We start from the raw sequence: 13022 nt of genomic DNA, 5'->3' as shown, positions 1-13022 counted from the left end.
AACCCCACAAGGTTCCGAGACGGAGCTTAACCTGAGTCTCGGTTAAGAACGGCGATGATCTACGTTTCACACGGCACACGATTCCATGGATAGTTTCATTCGAGATCGTGATGGAGGACATAGCTTACGATCATCGGCTTTGATCATGCCACTAGGCATTTGATTAGGACATTGCACAATGATCCGAACACTTTGTCGCATCTCTTCGATACGGATACAGTAACGATCATAGCGATCTCCTCTGGTACCTACTGGTACGTTAGGATCCAATTGGTCATGAACATCGTAAGGTGCTGCTCTTCGCAAATCCCAGCATACCCCTGGTTGGGATGGGTAGGCCCACCACTTCACTTTCACTTAGGCCCGGGCCAAGTCAGTGGGGGGACCCTGTCGGGCTCCTTCCCCCCCCAAAAAAAAACAAACTGTACGTGAGAGTTTCCCTTCATACAGCTCGAATCATTCTCAGATGCCCCGAGAGGCATCCTTTCCTTGTTTGTTGGGTTGGTTCACGCGCGCGCAAACGAGCACCGGCCGCAACAGCAGGGAACTATGACCAATAGAGTCAGACACTTAGCTACATCCGCACGCAAAAGGAATGTGGTTCTGGTTGAGGCTTTCTTTCCTTTATTAGTAAAGGGGGCGCGGGACGTTCGCGGAGTCCGTGCCTTACGTACCACCACGGGACTGGTCGTTCTTGGGCGGATCCCGCTCCTAAACATAAGGGATAGGGGGAAGGTGGCCGGGCCTATCATATCAAAAGGGTTGTCGAAAGAGAACCCGGCCACCTATTTCATTCGACGTTCCGGGGCGGGGGCCCGCCGCCCGATTCGACCGACTTTTGGATAACAAGAAGGCGAGCTGATCCGCTTTGATCTAGGAAAAAGCCCAGTCAGCCACCAACTCGGTGCAGGTCACGTGACCTACAGCTCGGCCTTCACTTTTTGAGGCTTCCTCTACCCACATCTCTATATGCCCGTAGCACTTCCATATGGAGAAAGATAGGCTTACCATGTTCCATCAATAACACCTAACCTATGCCGATTTTGGCGGACCGTGCTCCACCCCGGTGAACTTATGCGGTTTCGATGTACCCAGAAGCCAGAGGCGAATTCGTTCACGGTCCGTAAGACCAACACCATTCGAAGGTGGGTGGCCCGCCCCGCCTAGAACAGTCATCTTTGACTGGGCTTACACACATTCGCTCACTTACGCTGTCCCCCCTCAGCTTACCCTAGCCCCGGGCCTTTTGCTCTTCTAACGTAAGCTCCAAGGCTTCACACCAAGTCTTCACTGACATAATATGCATGCTTAAGTAGGGTCAGGCAGAACCGTTGTTGCCTGATGAGAACTTCCTCCATATTGCTATCAATGTCTTCATGTCGCACGACCTCTTAACATTACACCACTGAATCCCCAATCCTTTGCTTACTGTGCAGTGACAGTACCAATATCCACTAATCGTTGTTTCCAGATACGGTTACCGGTTGACATCTCTTCTAATTCGTCGATACGAGAAACAAATTGTTGTATGAAGGAATCAATATCTCGACATAAGCCAAGAGGCAGATCTTGTGCCACTCCACCTGGTCATATGAAACTGGCATGCATTCTAGCTCCCGAGACTCTTTCATAGAATTCCAATAATTTCTCCCGCTCCTCAAAAGCACACAGGAACGGAGTTGATGCTCTCACATCCATAGCATGAGTAGTTAAAGCAAGTGAATGATTTGAAATTCGAGTTATTTCACGGAATAACACTCGTATATATTGAGCTCGTAATGGTACCTCGCAATTCAAAAGTCTCACTACAACTGAAGAATGAGCGTGTTCTTGGGCCATCGTAGAAACATAGATAGGGTTGACAACGAAACGAAGAACTCACTTTCCTACAGCTTTTTCATACACGTTCACTTGCATCACATACATAAGTGCTCTCTGAACCGTGCAATAAGTTCACCCATAACACGACTCTCCCACTTAAGTTACCTTAGCCCCAGGCCATGCTATTCAATGATATTGGAAAATTCAATGGCAGCGTAACGTAACAAAACATATTGAAAGCTGGTTGCCTTTGGAAGCGTTCGCCGGTAACCAAAGCGTATCGTTCCTGCAACCACTTTGGTACTTTGCTTATAGCTTTTTTAGCTTATGCAATAGAAGGGGGGCTTAGCTCTGGATCCCCCCTGCTTGCAGAAATGAATGGATTAGAAAGGGTTCGATTTCCGGGCCGGGCGGGAGGTGAAGGCCATAAGAGAAGATTCCCCGGTAAGGAAGAGAAGAAAAAGGTGTTGTCATCGAGATCGACCTGTTTCCCGAGGCATTGGAAATCCAGACCGACTCAGAGAATCACTGGCGCTATTTAGCCCTTCATTTCGCCAACAAAGAAGTCATCTTTGATGATTTCCCATTCATTCTTTGTCGAGCCGCCTCTCTTCGCCATTCAAAGTACTACCTCTGCCTTCCCTTTCAAGAACATACCCAGGCGCCCTCCTTTTCCAATAATAAAAAAAAAGAAATACCATAAAGCTTCGTCTGTGATTTTGCCGGCCGGCCCCGGGGGAGTTTACTCGACCCATTCTCCAGTCTCCCGCACAGCTCAAGTAAGTGTGCGACTTCGTATGAGGACCTCTTTCCCTTCTGCCCACTCTCCGTTCACACGGTTCTCAAAGAAGAGGAGGAAGGGTGGGCAGCAGGTACCACAAGCTCTCTGTCCCACACATCTATCAAGAAGCAAATGTAGTTCACCGTTTCCACCGAATGCTCCTATCTCTCGGCAAAGATCGTGTGAGTGTGTAGTTATGCTTCGGATGCTTCGCCATAGAATAGATCAACCCAGTTCTCGTTCTTTTCCAGTGCACTCATTTTATATCTCCGACACACAAGGAAGGACGCGGTGGAAAGAAAGCAACCCTAGCCTCTGTCCAGCCGATCATTCCGCTGGCATCTTGCATTCACGCCTCTGTTTGACTGCCGCTCGGGGATGTAGTTGTAGATACGTTAGTCTTAGTGGGTCGTTGGCTCCACCTGTTATCTCCTTCTATGACATGCTGTTGTCGTTGCCATATTCCATATGTAACTTAGTCATCTCTGCCTCGCTGCGGGTCAGCACCTCCGAAAGAAATGGAGGACTTCATTCAGTGACTCCGCAATCGCCCTCTGAACGATCAGAATAAGGTAAAGCTTGAAGATAAGTTTTGTACTCTATTAATTTCTCAGTCCCTTTAGTCGGGTGGGCGCCGGCCAATCTTTCGACCAGATCCCCCTAAAAATCGTACGTGCGGGTCTCCCCGCATACGGCTCACGCCATTCGAGGTGGCCCAGCCCAGCATTCATTCACAAATCAATCCTGTAGTGAAATTGAGACTGCTTGACCTCAGAAGCTAATTCGGGTGTAGGCAGCGCTGTCTGTCGTACTGTTGACTCGAGATCTATTCATTGAATTGACTTTCTTAGATTTATAGGGTCGCTCCCTCTTTTTCCAAGAATTGATGCACTTCCCTTTACTTCATAGGGCCTTTTCTAATAGGGGAAAAGCCTTCCATTTCCGTCAAATGACCCGGCCTCCCCTGGCTCTTCCACCGTCCGGGCTCCCTTTCCCGCCTATGCTATGCTCCCCCGGCGCAGGCCTACCACGTTTCGCGCCTGCGGTAATTAACAAGGGGGAAGGAAGATCTCCACTCATTTCATTCATTCAGTGCCTGCGGTGAGGCGCGACCCACAAAAAACAAAGGGGGAAAGCTTGGTAAGCGTAAGCTATTTAAGTAGGCTCGAGAAGGGTAGGCTCGTAGCTTCGCTTAGCGGAAGAGCATTTTGAAACTATTAGTCAAGCGGGAGCGCCCAACCTATGGGCTTTGAAAGGATAAGGGAAGGGAATAAAACAAAGAGGGTCACTCCTTTTAGGAACATGGGTCGTTCATTCACTTGCTCATGAACTCGCAGCTTCGCCAGAAGCGACTAGTCGCCTCCGCCGAAAGATGCTTAGCCAGAAGCGACGAAGGGGGAAGGTAGAAGCTTTGCCCCTTGCTTTACAGAGATTGTTATGAACTAAACTGACTAAATTACTCGATTCTCCCGGAATGCTAGCTAAGCTAATAAATAGTCATTTTGCCCTTCAATCAAATCAAAAAGCTTATTGATTGATTCAGGGCGTCGCCCTCCTTCTTAGAACCCATTGAGAGGGGCCTCGGCCCGGGAAGGGGAGAGTGGCCGAGCGGTCAAAAGCGACAGACTGTAAATCTGTTGAAGTTTTTCTACGTAGGTTCGAATCCTGCCTCTCCCACTTGTTTGTTGTAGACTGAAGAGAAGAGAAAGGAAAGGAGGCATTCGTCAGCGTAGGAAGGCCCACCAAGCGAAGCTCTTTCTTTTTGCCGTGTCGTGAAGTGAAATTGTATCATATTAAAGTTTAGAGAGGTTGGTGAATTACTACGATCTATAGATTCCCATCGATAGACAATCCCAACCAGAATAGAAGCGAGTCGCTTCCGGTTTGGCTTGTAGTCGTTGTCTTTTAGCTTATGTAGTGGTCGACCTTCCTACACGCGCACGCCCGCCAGAATGCCCCCTTGGTTCTGCACAAAGCCAAGCCAATACATACGATAGGCGAAGGAAAGACCCCCATTTCATAGCGCCTGGGGAATGAAGTTTGATTGAGGATTGGAGAGGAGAGGTGGAATAAAAGGCTCGGGATGGATTTAGGAGTCTTTGTGCGAGCCGTATGCGGTGAGAGTCGCACGTACGGTAACGAGGGGGGTTCACGTCTATACGTGTAGTGTGGTGGTTGGGCCTACCCAACCTATTTGTTCCATGATCTATGGGTCTACTGGAGCTACCCACTTCGATCAATTAGCCAAGATTTTGACCGGATACGAAATCACTGGTGCTCGATCTAGTGGTATTTTTATGGGGATTCTATCTATCGTTGTAGGATTCCTATTCAAGATCACTGCAGTTCCTTTTCGGGTGGCTGTAGGACAGACGGCAGCCTATAGATGGTAGGGTAGGGTGGGTGGTACCGCTCAAATTGTGGCCAATCTTCCTAACCGCACGCGGGCCGGGCTTAGAGCGCGTGAAACTCATCACTACCTCGTAAGGGCATTGAGACCATAGCATGTTACACGAAAGCGACGCTTTCTCTGTAGTGTTGTCACACAACAGCCCGCCTAGAAAAGCCACTCGCTCTGTAGTGTTGTCACATAAGGTAAGCACGCCGCCCGTCTGCTGGCTACGCGAATCGAAGTTCTCTTCCGGTCAACTGTCCACCCCGTCAAGTGCAAAAAACACAGTAGAATCATGCAAGGCACATAGTTGGTGTGCTTCCTGCCCGCGAGGAAAGAAAGAAGAGCGACAGGGTTGAGTTCAGATTTGATTGTTTGCATCATGGGAGTGGATTACCCAAAAAATCCCTGGGAACAATGAAAAAAAAGATATCTCGGTAACGAAAACTATGGAGGGGTGTATTGGCGAGATCCAACGGTGAAGAGCTGCCCATAAGAAAAACCGCCTGGAAGTCCGAGGACCTTTAGTACCGTACCCTACCCCCAAACCAGCAGCCTTCGCGCCAAGCAAGACCGCCCTTGTCCCTGTCCTTTCTCCATTCCGCCTCCTTGTTTCTTAGCTTTGTTCCAATCGAGTCTAAGGCAAAGCAAAAGTGGTTCGTATACCGATTTTTTTACCTACTTGACGAAAGGGAACGCACTTTGTTTCGTTTCCGGGTTTATGGATTGGATTCAGTCAGCTAAACTCATTCCTTTTTATTATGTTGTGACGCTTTGGTTACCGGCGAACGCTTCCAAAGGCGACCCTCTCGATTTTTCGGCGGTTTCCGTCATTGAAGTAGTCTTTCGTCATCCTACCAAACGAAAGAAGTCACTATCAAGCAGCGAGCCCTTATTAGTTTAGTTTAGTAAAGTCAAGCTCCAAAAAACGAGAGATTAACCTGCGGTGCGCTACGCCCGGCAACTCATCAAGCAACTTCTTTGCGCTTTCATTTCAGTGATGAGGTCGCAAAGAGGGAAGTAGGACTCCTATTGACTAGAGGTGGAATCTTCGCTTTCCTTTAGAATGAAAGTCGCTATTCAGCCCCTACTACTGACTTTTGACTTTGTTTGATTCAAAAGGCGAGTAGCCCCCCCAACTAGTCATATGAGGTGGGGTGCTTGTGGTAAGCTGCTTTGGATATGAGGAATTCCTAAAAAAAAGGCAAAGTTTGGTATTTAACGAAGATCTTTCGATCAATAGATAGGATTTCGTGTTCGATATAGGGGATAGGATCCATCTGCTCTTTCTTTCTCAATTTTTTTGAGAGAGATATAACGATATAAAAATCATTCGGGAGATTCTAAAGAATACATAGACATCTAAAGGGATGTCTATTCTATTCCTTTTTTTTTTTCAGTGCAAGACAGGAAAGCGCCCTCTTTTTGTCAACCCTGCAGCTTTCCAGATTTTGTATTGAACGCATGGCGTAGCTAGGACCTTCAAATCATGTTGAGCCTATGTTCAAACCAAACAAACCCACCCCTATTTGTTTGAGTTTGAATAAGGCTAGAAAGAATGCCCGCAAAGTTCAGATAAGGAAATACTTCCCCCAACCATTAAAGGTAAGGCTCGACGAGGAAGGAAAACGCTTTCGGAGATTGCGAGATTGGATTTCTTTTTCATAAAAAATGAAGAAGGCCGAGGATGGCCTACGGTGCGTGTTATCTGAAGGGAACACGCTTTTTCGACCGCGGTGGTATGATTGTCGGGCCCTCTCCTCGTTCCGCCCGCTGGCCTATTAGGTAGGATAGCAGTCTTCGGGCTTTACCTGCCCTTTCTCATAAAGAATTCCGGCTTGGCCCGGGAAAGTGCTAGCAACAACAGAAAGGAAGGGGTCCATGTAGCTGCTGCACCCGCCCCTTTCTTAGTCAATGGGGCAGCAGGTTCAATATCCACTAGAAAAGAGAGAACCCACTTCAGATAACCACGCCTCTGCTAGGCAGCGTGTGGAATGGCCGAGAGCAGACCTTTTTGGATATATAATCCAAGTCGAGAGTGGAGTTACGGAAACAGCCGTCTGATGGAAAATGACTTTCACGTTCGGTTCAGAGAGCAATTTTTTCGTTGAGAATTCCCCGTTCCCTTTCGTGTGAATTCCCCAGCGGCGAATTCGAAACTTGTGGGGCCCTATCTATTCCATCTCTCAAGCCCCAAAGAAAAACCCCCTCCCCTTCGGACTCCATATCTCTTTTGACTCTATATATGTGGGCACCTGATATCTATGAGGGTTCACCCACCCCGGTTACAACATTCCTTTCTATTGCGCCTAAAATCTCTATTTTTGCTAATATTTCACGTGTTTCTATTTATGGTTCCTATGGAGCTACATTGTAACAAATCTTCTTTTTCTGCAGCATTGCTTCTTTGATCTTAGGAGCATTGGCCGCCATGGCCCAAACGAAAGTCAAAAGACCTCTAGCTCATAGTTCAATTGGACATGTAGGTTATATTCGTATAGGTTTCTCATGTGGAACCATAGAAGGAATTCAATCACTACTAATTGGTATCTTTATTTATGTATTAATGACGATAGATGCATTCGCCATGGTTTTAGCATTTTGGCAAACTCGTGTAAAATATATAGCGGATTTGGGCGCTCTAGCCAAAACGAATCCTATTTCGGCTATTAACTTCTCCATTACTATGTTCTCATACGCAGGAATACCCCCGTTAGCCAGTTTTTGTAGCAAATTCTATTTGTTTTTCGCCGCTTTGGGTTGTGGGGCTTACTTCCTAGCCCCAGCGGGAGTAGTGACTAGCGTTATAGGTCGTTGGGCGGCCGGAAGGTTGCCACGAGTAAGTCTGTTTGGGAGACTGAAGGCAGTTCTCCGTGCACCGGACATGTAGCTTACCGAATCAGTTGCGACACGGATGGGAATGCATGCTTCGAAAGATAGGGTCGAGTCTGATACATCAACCATCTACTCAATATCCTTGTATGAGTCCACAATCACTACACGAGATGAACCTTGGTTTGGTGAATTGAAGTTGGCCTTAGGTGTAATAGGACTCCCTGTTACTGCGCGCGATCGTATACTGAGGTGCTCCCCGCCGGTTGTTAGAACGACGCGAGCCGGGCCTTGATTCAGAAAGATGAAGGGCCAAAAAGTCGAAATAGGGGGTTACTAATTCCCCATCTCATTGGGGGCGGAAAATGAATCGACATCTCGATGTGAGACAGCCTTTTCAATTTGAGTTGGGAAAGAGCGAGGAAGTCCATCCGAACCGTCCAATGAAGAATAAGAAGAGAACAAAGCGCCAATGGCGCACGAAGCGCATGCGGAACGGACATGGATAAAAAAAAGTGTGGAGAAGAAGCAGCCGAGCTCATTCCCTTCGCTTCCTGGGCCCAAAGCAGTGTAGTCTTCAGTCTTTCCTACAGCTAACACGTGTCCAGCGGGAACGCGCAGCGCAACCGAACGTGAGCCGTATAGATAGGGGATCTCTCTATACATATAAAATTGTTTTATGGCATGATATGATCGGCTAGCCGTAGCCGCATATCAGCTGCGCTCAATATGCGGGATTTCTGTTGGATCTGATCTTTCGGGAAACTTTTGGACCTAGCGAAAAGGACTTTTAGCCTTTACGCAAGAAAGCAAAGTTGAAGCTTTGCCAGAAGCAAGACGAGAAAGCGGAGCTGTTGTATAAACGGTAGCTTCCTCCGACCTACTTTGATTCAAAAGAAAGGCGAAGGGTTTTGTTTTTTGGCAACAAGCAAACGACTTTCTATCATAGTTGCAAGGGTTTCAAACCTTAACTACAACATGTTGTACCAAAGGCTTCTTTCGGTTGGTTGAATAAGGGGGCCGCTCAATCTAAGACAGCGCTGTCTTAGATTGAACGACAATAAGTCAATGTTCAATCTCTAAGGTGGGTTTTCGCTGAGAACGGAATAGTGTTCGTGTCCAAAGGTGAATAAAGCCCTAGCTTCTAGAGTTCGCTACTTTTCCCAGGCCGGAGAAGGGCTTATACTGATCGCCTTTGTTTGATATGTTCATTCAGTACCAATACAAACTACAACTACAATAAAGTGGAAGGGCTACTATAGAAGCTAGAAGTAGCCTCTCGTAAAGTAAGTAGTCGGCCTAATCAAAGCGTCACGACAACAAAAAATTACCCTGATGAATCGAATGGAATCTTAATTCAATCAATAGAGGGCCGCCTACCAATCAAAGAGGCTGGAAGACTTTCCACTTCATTGAAAAAGGGAAGGGGAGAGGGAAGCGAAGCTTAACGAGCTTTCTGCTAGTCGACCACTACATAAGCCGCTGGCATCGAGCTTTCTCCACCAGCTTCCTGTCATTTGCTTCGCGGGAGCCGCACAACACATAGCTGGAAGTCAGAAGGCCCATACTACCTGCCTAACCCCTCGAGGGACTGTAGATCGAAAAGCGCCTTCTTAATCACCCCACTCATCCAAAAGAGAAGGGGCCTATGTATTTGCATGACCCCTGCAGATTTGACTCTATCTACACTCGCAGTGAATCCCCTACCAGTCCTGCCACCACGCCGCAGAACGGGAGCTCGTGTGGAACCTTTTCTTTCTGGCGTAACTGCGGTGAAACGTAACAAAATCTTACGGTCGCGTAATAGAAGGGCCGAAGGTACGATAAACTCAGCCAAAATATGACACCCGAAGGGCCCGACGCGCACAATCCTTCTTCTTCAGTAAAGCCGACCTCTTTTTCGCTAGTGCTAACGCAGTGCGCACGTAGATAAGGAAAGCCAAATCTCAGTGCGGGGTCGGTGCCTTTCTTTTATGGCCTAAATTCCTATTTGTCAGCCGTGGGGAACTACTGCTCGATCGGGAAGAGGGGAAAGGCTTGGGCCTACCTATCCCGATAGGACCTCATAAAGGAACGGGAGCTGTTGAGAGGTTCCATATTGCCGAGCCGAAGGGCAGCACTTCTGTACGTGATCGTAGTATGTCATGTCGTCTCGTCCCCGCAGCATTGAAGAGTATCTATGCACTATTTCTGGTTCACTGATAAGGAAGATAGAGTTGGGGTGGGGGTGACGGATGTGATACGTCAAGTATGACCCGGAGAGATACATGCTAACTATGGGTAGAAAGCAGGAACCATTATGTAAAGACGGGCGGTTACAGATCTCTTATACTACCATCGATCGACAGAGCGGAATAACCAGAAAAAGAAGTGAAGTTAGAAAGCTGTATGATAGGTGGTAACTATCTTGTACGATTCGGGGGGTAATCGGTGTACTCGTATCAGTGGAGGGGAATCTTTGGCTCTATCGAACATACAGGGAATTGGAGGTAGCATTCTACCGATGTTAAGTCATGGACTGGTTCCTTCAGCCTTTTTTCTATGTGTTGGTGTTCTATATGACCGACATAAGACTCGACTTGTTAGATATTACAGAGGTTCAGTGAGCACCATGCCGAATCTCTCTACTATTTCCTTCTCTTTCACTTTGGCGAATTTGAGTTTACCTGGTACTAGCAGCTTTATTGGGGAATTTCCCATCTCAGTAGGAGCTTTCCAAAGAAATAGCTTAGTAGCCACATTAGCCGCACTTGGGATGATTTTAGGCGCGGCGTATTCCCTTTGGCTATATAATCGTGTGGTTTCTGGAAATTTAAAACCCGATTTCCTCTATAAATTCTCCGATCCAAATGGCAGAGAAATTTCCATATTTATACATTTTCTTGTTGGAGGGGCGACCGCCCGTTGAACTACCAAAGAAAAAGGGGTAAACCAATGTGATCATGACATTGTAGGTGCTTGCGATAGGACGGATGCGACTTCCCTCAGTTGGTTTGGGTGGTATAGCTCGTTGCAGAAGTCCCCCCTTTTTTGATCCATTTCTTTAGTCTTTAGGGATCCAAAGCTTGACTTTACTAATAAAAAAGGCTGGTGCAGGAGCGAAGCCGAGGGGAAGGGTCGATGTAATTGAGCTCGCCCTAAGAAATAAGCGGGAGAGGTTCGAAGATGCTCGACCGATAGGGAGAGGGGCGAAGCAGCTCAACCGATAGGGAGAGGGGCGCTCACCTTTTTTTTTGGCTGAGCCGTATCTTGCTGGGTGGGACCAAGAGAAAGAAAGAACGGGGGGCAACCATGCATGGTACTTCTCGACCGTGTCTTCGAGGGACAGTTGAACGAGCGACTCATGAATGCTGCTGGGTTGGACGAGCCAATAACTCGAACGCCTTCGGTCTATTTTTTGAGCAAGAATCACAGCATTACCGCTCCGTGGGCTTCACCATGATACGGACTCCAAGTTCCTATGGCGGAGCACGAGGGGATTTATCATCAAAATGATGATGGGAATGGAAACTAGAAGCACGACCGGGGTCCAAGATAATCAAACCATCAATAATAGTAACGTAAGCATGAGACTTTTTGGTAGTACCGGTGAATCAGATGGCCGCGGCGATGGAATCTGGGACGGAGGACTCGTAGTATCTCTCTAGATCTAGCAGAAGCGAAAGACATCCTAACGTAATTCGAATGGGGATGGACCTGACCACTGAGCCCCTGTGGTTGCGAGCTGGAGCTGCCATGGGAGGCCCCAACAGAGAGAACAGTAAGGATAACAAGCGCAGAGCCCACCAAGCGGGCGGCAGGAGCTGCAGGCAAGTGCTTGGTAGACCAACAGCCCAGTGAACCAGGCGGGGCACTCGACGAAAGGGGGGCACACTGAGCAAGTACGAGAAATTGGCCCCGCTTCGCTTTATTAAAAGCAAGGACCACTATGGGAGGTCAAACCAAGGACCTATGCAAGTCGGGGCTCGTCCTTGGTCAATATTGGATCAAACAATAGGGGGTCGTAGCACTGACCTCTTTTTTTATTGATTCACAATACAATTAGGGGAAAAGATCGTACAGTTCCCTACCGAGACAAGAGAAAGTCTCAACGGATCCTCCGCGCGCTGGGCATACCTCTTCTGTGCGTCTTTCTCGTGGCAGGAACAAAACAACAGGGAAAGACTCGGTCGACCCGCCCCTGACTATTAAAAGCTCGAGGGCGAGCTTTATTTAAGAGAGAATGGGGAGTGAATCGAATCCGTTTTCGTTCTTGGTTTGGTTCGGGCTCCTCTCGATCTTATTCGTAGTTGGGAAGGGGGAAGACATTAATGAACCATCATTGATGGATGTTGTACATGACACACGATCAATTCGACTGAAGGTCCGGCGCTAATAGAAGTAGCGGACTCTCCTAGTAGCGAAGGAAAAGGGTAGGGCTTTTTTCGTCGTAGTCGTAATAGTGGGCAGGTCTCATGAGATCTATGTCGGCCGTCAAAATCAAATCAAGGTCGCAGCAGAGCTGTGGGGCATAGCGGCGCCCTCGCCTGGTGCCATTCCCGGACCTAGCAGCAGACGAGCAGGCCAGGCCAGAATTCAGACCAGACTCTTCTTTGTTTGAGCTGCTCCCACGCACGCAAATCGCAAGATCTCTGTTGTCCTGGACTGGACAAGTACGTAGAGATCTTCGTGGGATCGGGGAGGGAGTCTCAATCGATCTTTTCTAGGATTCCTTATCACGCCACGCACGGAGATCTTTCCATTGTCAGAGGGCTCCCCTCTTGAACAGACTCTTAAAGGTTAGGTTAGTACCTACCTGCCTCTACGGAAGAGGTTGACTTTGTACTGCCCGGAGGTCATATAGATCGGAACCCGGAGCGATAAGAACGAAAGGGTCGGTCAATAGCATAGCTCTTTGTTTCCCGGGTCTCCTTTCGAAGGAAAAAGCCCTTCGCATTCCTAATTCGGTGGGGGGCCGGACGGCTTTGTTTGCCCCATCTTGGCGAATCGCATCCCTGTGCAACGACATTGTTTGTGCGCCCCTTACCGTTCTCGCTCAGTGTTTGCAATGGCTGGGGAGGTAGTCGTAGAAGCAAAGCCTATCGCCATGCCGACCATAAAATACAACCTTCTCAAAGATTTGATGGAATGGCCCCAAGAGCGCTTATGTCATATGGGAACTCATGGCTGGAGACAATCCTTATGGTTTTGATATGC

At 48.0% G+C, this 13022-nt stretch overlaps 1 protein-coding gene and 2 pseudogenes across 1 annotated transcript; all 3 read left to right on the top strand.

Moving 5' to 3' along the window:
- The first annotated feature begins 1818 nt into the window (after positions 1 to 1818).
- Positions 1819 to 3173, top strand: LOC150038457 (uncharacterized; annotated as a pseudogene).
- A 378-nt stretch (positions 3174 to 3551) lies between these two features.
- LOC150038456 (uncharacterized) lies at positions 3552 to 6454 on the top strand (annotated as a pseudogene).
- A 40-nt stretch (positions 6455 to 6494) lies between these two features.
- Positions 6495 to 8400, top strand: LOC120070876 (NADH-ubiquinone oxidoreductase chain 2). The gene is given in 9 exon segments (XM_090313251.1): positions 6495 to 6740; positions 6742 to 6885; positions 6887 to 6920; positions 6977 to 6981; positions 7087 to 7880; positions 7935 to 8038; positions 8041 to 8114; positions 8156 to 8330; positions 8333 to 8400. Coding segments are annotated over 9 exon segments (1644 nt in total).
- Positions 8401 to 13022: the final 4622 nt, after the last annotated feature.

This window comes from Benincasa hispida, chromosome 1 (assembly GCF_027475165.1).
Source record: "Benincasa hispida cultivar pf3 chromosome 1, pf3_genome.v1.1, whole genome shotgun sequence".
Taxonomy (NCBI): Eukaryota; Viridiplantae; Streptophyta; class Magnoliopsida; order Cucurbitales; family Cucurbitaceae; genus Benincasa; species Benincasa hispida.
The sequence above is the reverse complement of the archived record's forward strand: the minus strand, read 5'-3'. Positions and strand labels throughout refer to the sequence as shown.